Genomic DNA, 13,494 nt, shown 5'->3' with positions numbered 1-13,494 from the left:
TTATCCTTTTCACCAATTCTCTTGTTACTGCTTCAGAAAATCTGAGCTCAATCATATCAGTCAAGAATGATTTGCACTGGGGGCATCATTAGTTCAAATTCCCAATGAAATGGTTCTGTGCCTAAACCATTCTCTGTGTTTCTGCTGCATTATATTAGTCCCACAGTCTGCCAGGGGATGGATTTTTGAAAAGTACCATTATCATTTAGAAAGAATGGAAATTTGAATAGCCTAAATAAGTGCCATCACCCACACAACATTACTGACAGGCTTTTTCAAATGATTATTCATCATATTATATAAGCATTGTCCTGTTGCAAAAATCAGCCTTGGTGTATGATGTCAGAGACTGCTGCACCATAATACAATGTGATTGAAGTAGCTACAATGTAAAAAAAAATTACTCCTTAGCAAAGTTACAAGGCCTTTACAATGCTGCCTGACCTGCTGTGATCTCCAGCATTTTTTGATTTCAGTTCAGATTCCGGCATCGAGTCATTTGCTCCTACAAGGCCTTTACAATGCCTTTATGAAAGTTATATCTGAGATTTTTGGCATTTATTTCCTAAACACAAACACATGCGAACATGTATTATATCCACACACAAACAAATCCTGTGCCCAAACTACAATGCAAAAAAACATTGCAATAAACTGATACAGCTACTTTTCCTTGACATTGATGAAGGCAGTTCTCAGTTAAAAACTGTTGGATTTTCTGTTGGATTTGTGCAGTGTTACTTTGAGTCACTTCAATTACAATCTTGTAGCGTGTCATTCAGGTTAATAACCTGCCTGGATTTTAACTCAATGAATGTTTACACTAGGTGTGCCTGTTAAGAGAACTGTTTCAATAATTAAGATACTTAGGCAGTCTTAAAAACATTCCCACCCACCCACAACGTGCTTGTAGTCACAAGCTATATAATACCTCATCTGACAAACATACATTGCTCCATAATAGAACATTCCCAAAAGGAGAACAATAAGGTGTGCTGTTGGCTCTGCTAAGATGCTAAAACAATTCCTCACAATCCCCAGGAGCTGCTCACTTGTGCCAATGCAAATATAAAACTGACTCAATAAAATTTATGATATACCCAGCATTAGTTACAGACTTTCCATCCAACGGCAGCAGATGTTATAATGAGGTATCTAATAAACGAAGGGCCAATGGAGGAAAATAATCTACGTATCTGTTCAAGCAGCGATGAGGAAATACCATTGAGCACCTTGAGCAATCATCTTTCTCTCAGTCTTGGCTCAATCATGTTTTTGACAGGAATCAGCCCAAATAAACTGCCAAATGCAGATAACTGAACACTGACTAAGATAGATTCTCACAACTTTTATGATGACATGATCATTTATGGAGCTCCTAAGCAGTTCCAACAGCTCCGACAGTACCTTGCCACAGTCTGTTAGCGCCCTGCTGCAGGTTGAAACGACAACTTAATACATTCCCCTCCTTCCAGCTGGCTATGTACCACCACCATCCACCAGATAATGGGGGCAATTCGAGCAGCAGGTAAGAATTTACACTGACTGTGTCACAGGAGACAAAAAGGATTCAAAAACACATGCAATAGTATATGCAGGAGTTGGTGCCCCGACTGCCGAAGGTGTTGGAGGTCAATGTCAGAGAATGGGGCTTCCAAGCAATTCTTCCAATAGGTTGGGAACAAAATGAGACAAAGGCTTATAATTCTTTAAACAGGTCTGAGAATACAGTTGAGAAGGCATCAATGTTGATGATTAAATATTACATGAGAAAGGACCTGGGCAAAATCTCTTTCTGACTGTGGTGAGAATGGCAAACAACACTGGAGAGATTAGGGTTGGTTTCCTTCAAACAGGGAAGGCTGAGGGGGTGACATGGCGAAGGTAAACAAAATTGTGAGGGGGAGGGATAGAGGAGACAGGAACAACCTGTCTCACTTGGCAGTGAGTTCAAAGAACAGAGGTCATCGATTCAAGCTAATTGGGAAAAGGATTAGAGGGGACATGAAGAAAATTTGTTTTAACACAGAGGGTGGTGGGTCCTTGGAATTTGCTGCTTGATCCAGTGGTTGAGGCAGAGGCCATAAACTCTTAAAACAAAACCTGGTTCTGCACTTTGAGTGTTGTAAATTATAGTGCTATGGGCCCTATGCAGGAAGATGGGATTAGAAAGGGCATCTCAATGTCTTTGGATCAGCATGGACAATATGGGCTGAATGATCCCCTCCTGCACTCTATCATTTCTATGGGCTAACATGCCAACCAGGTATAACTCAGATTATGGAACAGTGTAACAAGATAAAGTCATCGTCAATCATGCTAACACTGAAATACCCAGTGTGATAAACAAAGCAGATAAATTGTGTTGCTCATGTCCCCTTGAACAATCATGCAAAATCATCTCTTTGGAAACAATAATTTACGACTTTTGTGCATCCCGGCAGGAGTAGAGAGATTCCTCCCCGCCAAAAAAATGCAAAACATGATAAGTTCCTCTCGAAAGATTTCTTGCTATCAATCAGTTAACATTCCCAAAGCTTTGACAAATAATCCCTTGTGGAATTTGATCACTACCCAGTCCTGACCCAAATAATGAAACTAGCCCTGAGAAGAGGTCTCTCTTTGCTACACAATATTCCCAAGTGAAACAATGCAGCATGGTCTTAACCACCTTGTATTTGCCTCAAATCTGTAGCTCAATATTTATTTGCAAGATGTCCCAGTTTCCAGGTGGAAAACAGGTGTCCATGTGTCGAAAATCTTCCTCATCGAGAGGCTGCTGTGAAATAAAGACCTTATTGACCAAATTCAGCAGAATTACTGTCTATTCCTGTGACGGAAATGTATCCCCAACTACTTCAGAGTGTAGGTGAATATTTTACTGCATTGCAGCTTGGAAATTCATTTCAAATAATTATACAGAATGCCACCAAACTCTATATACAGGGGAGTCAAATATATTTATTTCATGTTACATGGAACATATAGCTCAACACTGTATTTGGCCTGGGGTATGTCAGCAATTATGGTCAAACAAACATAGAACATAGAACAATACAGTGCAGAACAGGCCCTTCAGCCCTCAATGTTTCGCCGACCTGTGAACTATTCTCAGCTCGTCCCGCTACACTATCCTACCACCATCCATGTGCTTATTCAAGGATTGTTTAAATCTCTCTGATGTGGCTAACTACATTGGCAGGTAGGGCATTCCACGCCCGTACCACTCTCTGAGTAAAGAACCTGCCTCTGACATCTATCTTAAATCTATCACCCCTCAAATTTGTAGTTATGCCCCTTTGTACAAGCTGACATCATCATCCTAGGAAGAAGACTTTCATTGTCTACCCTCTCTAATCCTCTGACCATCTTGTATGTCTCCATCAAATCCCCTCTCAGCCTTGTTCTTTCCAATGAAAACAGATCCAAGTCTCTCAGCCGTTCCTCATAAGACCTTCCCTCCAGACTAGGCAACATCCTTTTCCCATTCCTTTCCATGTAAGTTTCTCAGTATATCCTGCTATTCACTTTATCCTATTTATTTGATTTTCATTTAAATTTCTTTGTGCTGTTTGATACAACCACTCCTTCTGTCAGCAGGTTCTGAATTCTTATTGTATATTTGGTTAGGAAGCTTCTCTTGAATTCTCTATTAGATTTGTTCATTCATTTGGCATTAGGTTATAATACACGATCGTCAAAACAAAAAGTTGTGCTTTTTGCAAGTGCTGCCACCAAGTGGAGTGAGGAGTGTGCACATCGAGCAGCATGGTCCTGCAATGTGATATCACCATCCAGCAACACAGTGGCACAATTTGCAACGTGTTTTGTCTGGCAGGAATTGAACAAACAAAAAAGGAAAGGGCTCATTTCAAAGCTGCTATCTGGAATGCTCAACTCCAGCAGCAAACAAACTGGACGCGAGAACAAGTTCTGAGACCAAGAGAAGATGGAAGAGATGGACGTGAAAAGTCCTGCTTCAGTCAATTTACTGCAACAAGTCCCAGCAGAACCAACTCATTGATAGGATGTGCAAGGCCAGCAATTTTTGTCCATCCCTAATTACCCTAGAACGGAATGGATTGCTAGTCTGTCTCAGAGGGCCAATAGGAGTTATCCACATTGCAATTAGTCTGGAGTCCCATGTAGGCCAGAGCTGGTAATGATGGCACATTTCATTTCTTAAAGGACATCAAATGACCAGATGAGTTTTAAAACAATTTGCAGTTGTTATATAGTTGTCTTGAGGCTAGCTTTCAACTCTGTAGACCTTCATCTGCTGACTACAGAAGACATCACATTGCCAAAAGCTGTTGAGAATGGATCAGATTTAACACTGTACACGAGCTGCTGCTGTTTACTTTAGTCACCTGCAGGGGCAACATTTTCTTCCTCATGCAGGAAAATCAAAGAGTGTGTAATTTCACTGCAGCCTGTAAGAATGATTTCCTCCAGTAATGTGGTAACACTCATCTTATTAGAGCAATAAAGGGAATCTGAGACAATCAAGTGAATTGATCATTTACTCATTCAACTTTGGCTGTTGCTCTGAAAACAAATGACTGTGAAGTATAGGAAAAGCAGTATGTGCATGCACTGGTACCACCAGACCAAACCCACTCAAAATATTCCGAGGATAGTCCAGACTGTAACATTCCTATTTTAAAAGGTAGTTATAAGGTGTTGCGCAACAGATGCAATTTGATTGGTCAAACTATCATTGATGAATAAGAGAATCAATGTGCATGATTTAAAGCAAAACATACTCTATTCACCCACTACAGTTAAAATACAACAAAAGAAAGAAGGAATTGGAATAATCTAACTCTACTGGAAAGCTTAACAGAATAATAGATACAGCAACTATTACTAATTAACTGTTCCAATATAGTAACATCCCAACAACACATGCCTTGGCAAAAAAGGCAAATTCAGAAAACAGATCGTCTCACATGTGACTCCAGCACCAGGAAGAAACCCCCAGCTTTTGAGTGTAACTAAGAGAAAAAATAGCTTCCACGTTTTCCAAGACCCCAACAGCAACTATTGAAAACTAAAACTAAAAATTCTGGTTTTGTGGGAGCTTGACCCCACCCATTCAGGCTGCTTCTATTGTTCCATCTTTTTAAAAGGGCCTCACAAGCTTTTCGACTGCCCACTATCTCAGCTTTAAAACCTCTATTTCAAAAAAGGAAATATGACCTCTTAAAGCCATAATATTGTCACACACTGAACAGGAAATGCAGAGTGTTCCCATCCACAGCCAACTAATATCACCATCCCTTGTCTGTGCACACACCAACGGCCACTACATTGGCCATTCTGGCAACCAGACATCATTAGCAAAGCTGGTCAAAATTTCTGACTTGCAAGCCATAATTTCTAAATTAAAGTATTTTCTTCACACATTAGCACATTTATTGTGGATCATTTGGAAGTGCTCTTACATTTGAATCACAATCTGAAATTATGTTTCATTCCAAGACTTAGGCACTAAAATCAAGGCAATACAGTTATGGGGAGTGTCACACGATCCTTTTACAGGAGAGATTAAGCAGATGATCGATCTGTCTGCTTGGCAATATGAAATATCCCATGGAATTATTTCAAAGAAAAGCCAGGCAGTTATCCCTGGTGCTCTGGTCAATCAACTTCAATCAACACCAGAAAAGAACAAAATGTCTGATCATTATTATCACTGTTCGCTGCACACAAATTGGCTGCTGCATTCCCAAAATCACAACAGCAACTACACTTCAAATGTATTCAAGAACTGAAAAGCACCTTGGTGGTCGTGTAAACCATCACATACATTCGAATCTTGCTTTGTTTCATTCGGTATGAGTATCTCCCTACCTTAGCCCCAATCCTCAATCGATCAATTGTATTTTCTGCTTCAGCATACTTGGTTAGGAGCTGGCGATAATCCTCCTGTAATAAGAAAAGTTCAAGTGATTGGGGCTCATTGAGGCTCTGTGATTGCCTTTCACATCAAGTGCAGAGGTACGTACAGGTCATTGGAGACTATAGGCCTTAAATTTCTGTCAATATTTCAGAAAAATTCATGTTGATGCTTTTTGAGCTGATTTCTGGCAAACAAAATAAAACAGGCAGCACTGATAAGATATGGCTAATAACTTCAGCAAGGGCATCATTAAGGAATAACATGAGTATACAACAATTTAAGTCAATGAGGGGCTTATTATTGAAATGAATGGAAAAATACACAAACTGTCCTTGACTCATTCTGCCGCCTATCAATTTAGCATCTGTTGCTAAATATGTAGGCTCTCCTGCTAAAATTGCAAATACATTTATACTTTCTGAACAGGTGAAGTATTTGATTCCTAACATAACAAATATTCATTGATGGGTGCGCAGTACAAAATTATTACTCCTAAATTGCTCTTCAAGTTTTTCCAATTGGAAAATGGTGAATTCATGGAACTTGAAAGTGTTCAGAAAAGATTTACAAGGAGGTTACCAGGGTTGGAGGATTTGAGCTACAGGGAGAGGTTGAATGGGCTGGAGCTGTTTTCCCTGGAGCGTTGAAGGCTTAGGGGTGACCTTATAGAGGTTTATAAAATCTTGAGGGGCATGGATAGGTTAAATATATAAGGTGTTGTCCCTGGGATTGAGGAGTCCAGAGCTAGAGGGCAAAGGTTTAGGGTGAGAGAAAAAGTTAAAAGGGACCTAAAGGGCAACTTTTTCATGCAGAGGGTCATGAGTGTGTGGAATGAGCTGCCAGAGGAAGTGGTGGAGGCTGGGACAATTGCAGCATTTAAAAGGCATCTGGATGGGTATATGCATAAGGGTTTAAAGGGATATGGGCCAAGTGCTGGCAAATGAGTCCAGATTAGTTTAGGATACCTGGTCAGCATGGATGAATTGGAGCGAAGGGTTTCTTTCTGAATTGCACATCTCTATGAATCTATTTGGAATATTTCCAGGAATTATCTATCTATTGCATGCTGTCCTGAGGGAGTGCTGCATTATAGAGAGTCAGCTGGGAGGGAGCGCTGCATGGTCTAGGGTCAGCGCTGAGGAAGCGCTGCACTGTCAAAGGTCATCAGGGAGGGAGCGCTGCACTGTCGAGGGTCAGCAGGGAGGGAATGCTGCACGGTTGAGGGTCAGTACTGTGGGAGTGCTGCACTGTTGAGGGTCAGCAGGGAAGGAGTGCAGCACTGTCGAGGGTCAGTAGGGAGGGAGTCCTGCACGGTCAAGTGTCAGTATTGAGGGAGTGTTGCACTGTCGAGGGTCAGCTCAGAGGGAGTGTTGCACTGTCGAGGGTCAGCTCAGAGGGAGTGTTGCACTGTCGAGGGTCAGCACAGAGGGAGTGTTGCACTGTCGAGGGTCAGCACAGAGGGCGTGCTGCACTGTCGAGGGTCAGTAGGGAGGGAATGCTGCAATGGCGAGGGTCAGTACTGAGGGAGTGCTGCACTGTCAAAGGTCAGTAAGGAGGGAGTGCTGCACTATCAGGGTCAGTACTGTGGGAGTGCTGCACTGTTGAGGGTCAGTAGGGAGGGAATTCTGCAATGTTGAGGGTCAGTAGGGAGGGAATGCTGCACTGTTGAGGGTCAGTAGGGAGGGAGTGCTCCAATGTCGAGGGTCAGTAGGGAGGGAGTGCTGCAATGTCGAGGGTCAGTACTGAGGGAGTGTTGCACTGTCGAGGGTCAGTAAGGAGGGAGTGTTGCACTGTCGAGGGTCAGTAGGGAGGGAATGCTCTACTGTTGAGGGTCAGTACTGAGGGAGTGTTGCACTGTCGAGGGTCAGTAGGGAGGGAATGCTGCACTGTCGAGGGTCAATAAGGAGGGAGTGCTGCACTGTTGAGCGTCAGTAGGGAGGGAGTGCTGCACTGTCGAGGGTCAGTAAGGAGGGAATGCTGCACTGTCAAGGGTCAATAAGGAGGGGAGTGCTGCACTGTTGAGCGTCAGTAGGGAGGGAGTGCTGCACTGTTGAGGGTCAATAAGGAGGGAGTGCTGCACTGTTGAGCGTCAGTAGGGAGGGAGTGCTGCACTGTTGAGGGTCAGCAGGGAGATAGTGCTGCATGGAGGGAATGCTGCAATGAATCAAGACCCCATCTGGCTTCTCAGCTGGATGCAAAAATCTTATAGTTTTGTTGTGAAGAAGAGTGGGGCATTTTTCTCAAATATTTTGGCCAATATTTATTCCTCAACCAGTGACTAACAACAAATTATCTGGTTATTACATTGTTGTAAGATTATCCTACAGTCTAACTGCAGTTTGGGCGACACAGTGGTTCAGTGGTTACCACTGCAGCCTCACAGCACCAGGGACCTGGGTTTGATTCCAGCCTCGGGTGACTGTCTGAGTTTGCACATTCTCCCTGTGTCTGTGTGGATTGCCTCTGCGCGCTTCGGTTTCCTCCCACAGTCCAAAGATGTGCAGATCAGGTGGATCGGTCATGCTAAATTGCCCATAGTGTTAGGTGCATTAGTCAGAGAGAGGTGGGTCTGGGTGGGTTACTCTTCGGAGGGTCCGTGTGGACTTGTTGGGCCGACACTGTAGGGAATCTAATCCAACAGGGCAATATTTCATAAATCTTTCAATATCCGTAAAGCAACTTGGTTCATCCTGAGGTTGGCAAAGGCGCTATATAAATACAGGTCTTTCTTTTATCTTTCCCTGACAGGGTGAAAATTAAGCCTCAGGAATCCAGCCACTTAACCACTTCACTCTGATCCAACTCATCAATTAATCAGAACCAGTTTAACGAATGTCCTTCCATGAATTCTCCTACCATTAATCTGACTCATTCTACATAGCTCCAGATTGGGTGTTATATACCCGGTCTCCTTACCTGTAGTTGATAAACCATTTCTGTCGCTTGCTGCGATGACTTGAATTCTCCCAAAACCTTTACCCCTGATGGGGTCGGAGTGATCAGCGAACATTCATTGCTACTTTGCAGCACTTGGCGGACTATCTCTGCTGGAGAGTGGAGGAGAAACTGAGGGTCACTTCTCTTACCCTGCACGTTGACATTCTTACTCCTGGGCTTCTGATAAACTTGCATGTCCTTCGGAAATTTAACTCGTGGCTCCACTTTTGAGAAATCTGGTAGCGGGTAATTAAGCTGACCTCGGCCGTACATTGAAGTTTCTGAAGTGATCTTTCTCGATAACGGCTTGGATGAATTATTTCTTGAAGATCTTTGATTAATGGCTGTCCTGTGTGGAGTCAGTATTTTTACTTGTCTGTTCGCTTTAGAGTTCTGACCAGTGTTATCCTTTAAAATAAATGGTTTACTGAGGGGATGAGGATGATTTTCTTGTTTAGCTACTTTGACTTGTTTATGGGATACAGCTTTGTTGAGCTCAGATTTGCTGCTTTTATCTTTTTGCTTTTCCTTACCAGAACCAGGATCTTGACTGACTTTTCCCAAACCCTTTCCTTTGTTTGAAAACCTACCCGTTGGCTCTTCAACACTATCTGCACATGAAGATTCCGGAATGGTCTCTGCCTCAAGACCTGGGCTGCTTGCTAGATCTTCAACTGATAGGTGTCCCAGCAACTCCTGATTAAAATGCAATATTGAGTAATTAAATGACGAGTTGTCTTGCCTCTCTTTTCTAACCTCACTATCAGATCCTAATGTTTTGCTATCATGTGACAAATCTAAAACGTCTACACTATTGGAATAGGTTACTTCAAAGTCCTCGGAATAAAAATCCTGTGCTGATAGACTGGAGTCTTTACCCTGAGTTTTTGAGTAGTTGATGTTTTCATCAGACTGATCAGAAAGTTTATCTGCATGGTCCCGTATACTTGGCACAGAAAAATCATCCCCACGATCCAATATACTTTGTGCTTTGTTGTAGACTTCATATCTGCGCCATGGGTCTCTCATCGGTCGGGGATTGGTTTCCTCAATTTGCTCGTCATATGGCAAGTCAGAGTACTCCTCAAAACTGTCCTCCTCCTTGCTGGTACCTACATCTTTTGGAAGTCGAAAGCTAGCCTGCTCCTTTTCATCTTCAGTCATGTCAAGCTGATTGTCCCCTACAGGATGCCAGTGAGATGTTGAAACCTGACAATTGAGAATCCCATCCTCGTCCTGTGGTTCAGATTCATCTAGCACATGAAAAAGCAAACAGTTAGTCAAAGTAAACGAAAACATTGATTTGTGGCTCATTTCAACTCTGTGCAAGAACATGCACTATTTTAAATTTTTTTAGAATTCATTCATGGGATGAGTGTGTTACTGGCTAGGCAGCATTTATTGCCCATCTCTAACTGCCCAGCTGACAGTTATGAGTCAACCACATTGCTGTGGGTCTGGAGCTATGTGTAGGTCAGACCAGGTACGGACGGAATCTTCCTTCCCTAAAGGACATTCGTGAACCAGATGGGTTTTCCCAACAATCTACAGTGGAATAACGGTTTCTTAGACTCTTAATTCCAGATTTTCATTGAATACAAATTGCCCATTTAACAGTATCAGCTCCATCACCTGTTAAATTCCTCAGTGGAAGCAAATATCTGGAGAGGTGTTTGACTAATAGTGAACTGACATCACGCCTTTTTACAGCATCAACTGAGCCAAAAATTAGTTATCTTTGTGATTGCCAGCAAAGCTTTTCATTGGTATTTTTCTAAATTATTCAGAAGTATTGTGCACTGTGTCAAATGAAACAATGTTTAAGTGCTGGATTATGTTTTAAAAATGTAGGGCTGGATTTTACAGTTGCAAATTGGTAAGGCCACACCCTACCTGACCTGCACTGGGGTAAAATATGGCGAGTAGACACCAAGATGGCAGCCAAACCTCATCCCATTGGAAGGTAAGTGACTGAAATCAAAAGCCTGATCTTCCTTCACAAGGAAACAATAAACTATTGAGCATCTTAAAAAGCCAAGTGGCTCCAATTATTCAATCTCAATCCATTCTTTTCCACAGAAGAATGTTGATGCTGAGTTACGCTAGCAAAGAACAGCAAAAGGACAGATTAAAAGATCTGCAAACAGGAGTTTGGCTGCATGTAGCTTCAGCATTTGTTGCTAAAAGTCGCAGTGTTTGGCTACTGGTAGATGTTAATGGTTCAGTTTTTAAATTGGCTGATATAATAGTTCAAAGCAACAGGGAGACTGAAGGCCATCTTCTTATTCATGGCGAGAAGTGACTTCCAATTGATGGCCTAACCCTTCTCTTACTCAACATCCCACCAGAGATGCCCAGTGGGCGCACGGGCTGATCTTTAGCATGCCAGCTGGGCAGCTCAATGCTGAAATCACATGGGAACAGAGTGGGCGAAGTAGACTACACGTCCCAAACTGCCTCCTTTACCACAACATCGAGCCCAGAGAATTCAGTTGTAAATATTGTGAAACTTGCTTCAGCAATACAGCACATTTGAGGTTAGAAATGCATTTGCAACTACCTGGACTTCTAATCTTGAGTTGATAAAAAGTGCAAGAGCCCCCTCTCCCAATGGAATTCATGGAAAATGGCACTTCAGGGGGTCAAATTTTCAAATAGTGGATGAATTCTGTATGCCTACCCTAAGCCTGAGCTAAGTTGCTATTGGGTGCCGTTTTTAACTGAAAATGGCTGAGTCGGCTCAGGGATAAGTTTCAATTTAAGATGTCAAGCTCAAGTTTCAAATCAGTGGGATCTGCCTGCCTATGCCATTGATAAAGGTAGGCGGCAGCCATGTTGTGGTCTGCCACTGTTTTGTTGATTAAAACAGGCAGCTTCACAAGGTGGCACACATGGTGGAGAGTTAGCCCTGGGCAAGAAGAATGGGGCAATGTCCATGTCAACATTTGTTGGACTGAAAGATTAAATTTAAAAACGAATACAAAGTAATTGAACATTAGCTGTGGCAAGCCTCACATACACACCCCCAATATGTACATTGGGTTGCAATGACATGTAAACGTTTGAGTCTTGAACCAACAGGCCTCCCGATGAGCTCCTCAATGAGTTGCAAGGACTACAGTTATTTTATTTGGAAATATAAACCAGGAAAAATGGTAGGTTGGACCATTCTGATGTAAAGTATGATCCAGATTTAAAATAAACTTGAAGGAAAGTGATACAATGTAGTTACGTGTTGGGTTAACACACAAGCATACTTTTTTGTAAAAGCTGGTTTTGATACTTGCGGAACGCATTAGTAGTAGGTATCTTTGTAAGACAAAGTTATTTTCAAGCAACAGGGGTTGGATTGGTTGTATGTAGCAGTTTGTTGCTAAACTGAGAGGAGAGAGATCAGCTCCAACTGGCTCAGACCTAAAAGAGTCTACAATTTCTGTTTTAGTTTGAGTTCATAGCACCGCTTGTGTAGTTGACTTTGCCAGATCGAATGAACTTTCTATCTGTTTCCCTGTATCTGTTTTTAAATATAATCATAAGGGCATTGCCGACTAGGTCAACATTTACATAAATACTTTAGCTGTGAATCAACCTCCGAAACCACGGCAATTCATGTATCGATTATTGCAATGTTACAACACCCATTTGCACATGCTATTACGGTTACAAAATCTATTTTAGCAGGCAGAAGGAAAGAATTTAAATCACTCATCTTCCTCATACTGCATCTACACCTTGTTCATCCTTTTGAAGGGGTCAAGCAAGTTATTTCGCCTGTCTCATCTGACGACATTTTGCAATTCCGTTTTGGTGCAGCTGCTAAGCTGCACTGTTCTTTAATTTTTACGTGCTGCAATACTGCTGAACACAACGGAGCCCTTTAAAATTTAATACAAGTCCAATGGTATTCTTCAATTGTAAATAATAGACAAATAATGCACAGGGACTGGTTTGTAGTTATTATAAGTTTTTGTTAAAGAACGGATAGTGAACAGGACCATTAAGGACATTAAGAAAATGGGAATCCAAAAAGTTGCTCCAGGCCTTCAAGCTTGTTTCTTCCACCAGTCAAACATAAATAATTCCATCATGGGTTCCATCTCATTTATTTGTTTGTTTTTACATAATTGCTGCAATATTTTCCCTGACCTGACAAAGATTGCCTGTACTTATTTACATCTTGGTAGTTTAAGCTTGGCAGGTTGATTTTTCATTCTTGACAGTTCTATAATTTTAATTCCTGAAGGATTGAAGACATTAACTCGCATTGCATTGTCTTTTTGACCTTATGCCCATAGTTTCAGTGCTGATCAGATACTAATCAGCTCTTTTTTGATCTTTTTTTCTTATACTGTTACACAGGTTAATTACTTGGTAAGGAAACATTGTTAAATAACACAACAAAGAGTGCTGTACCAACACTGAAGGATATCGGCCATGCTAAATTACCCATAGTGTTCACGGATGTGTGAGTTAGGTGCATTAGTCTGGGGTAAATGTAGAGTAAAAGGGTAGGGGAGTGGGTTTTCGGAAGGTCGGTGTGGACTTGGACCAAATGGCCTGTTTCCACACTGTAGGGATTTTATGATGATGACGGTGATATGTGAATGTATTCTCAACTGAAAATAACTTGTTCTCGTGATATTCATGGCATT

At 41.9% G+C, this 13,494-nt stretch overlaps 1 protein-coding gene across 8 annotated transcripts in view; it reads right to left on the bottom strand.

Annotated features, from left to right (window-relative positions):
* akna (AT-hook transcription factor) overlaps positions 1-13,494 on the bottom strand; it is a 202,294-nt gene that overhangs the window by 97,591 nt on the left and 91,209 nt on the right. For all 8 annotated transcript variants that reach the window (XM_043720009.2, XM_043720006.2, XM_087998483.1 and 5 more), the window contains 2 exons: positions 8,822-10,095; positions 5,857-5,931 (listed from right to left, as the gene is read on the bottom strand). In XM_043720009.2, coding sequence (XP_043575944.2) covers positions 5,857-5,931; positions 8,822-10,095 — 1,349 coding nt within the window. The remainder of the gene's footprint in view (positions 1-5,856; positions 5,932-8,821; positions 10,096-13,494) is intronic.

The sequence above is a fragment of the Chiloscyllium plagiosum genome, unplaced genomic scaffold, assembly GCF_037043375.1.
Source record: "Chiloscyllium plagiosum isolate Xiang-an unplaced genomic scaffold, Cpla_swu_hap1 HiC_scaffold_21, whole genome shotgun sequence".
NCBI classification, from domain to species: Eukaryota; Metazoa; Chordata; class Chondrichthyes; order Orectolobiformes; family Hemiscylliidae; genus Chiloscyllium; species Chiloscyllium plagiosum.
The sequence above is the reverse complement of the archived record's forward strand: the minus strand, read 5'-3'. Positions and strand labels throughout refer to the sequence as shown.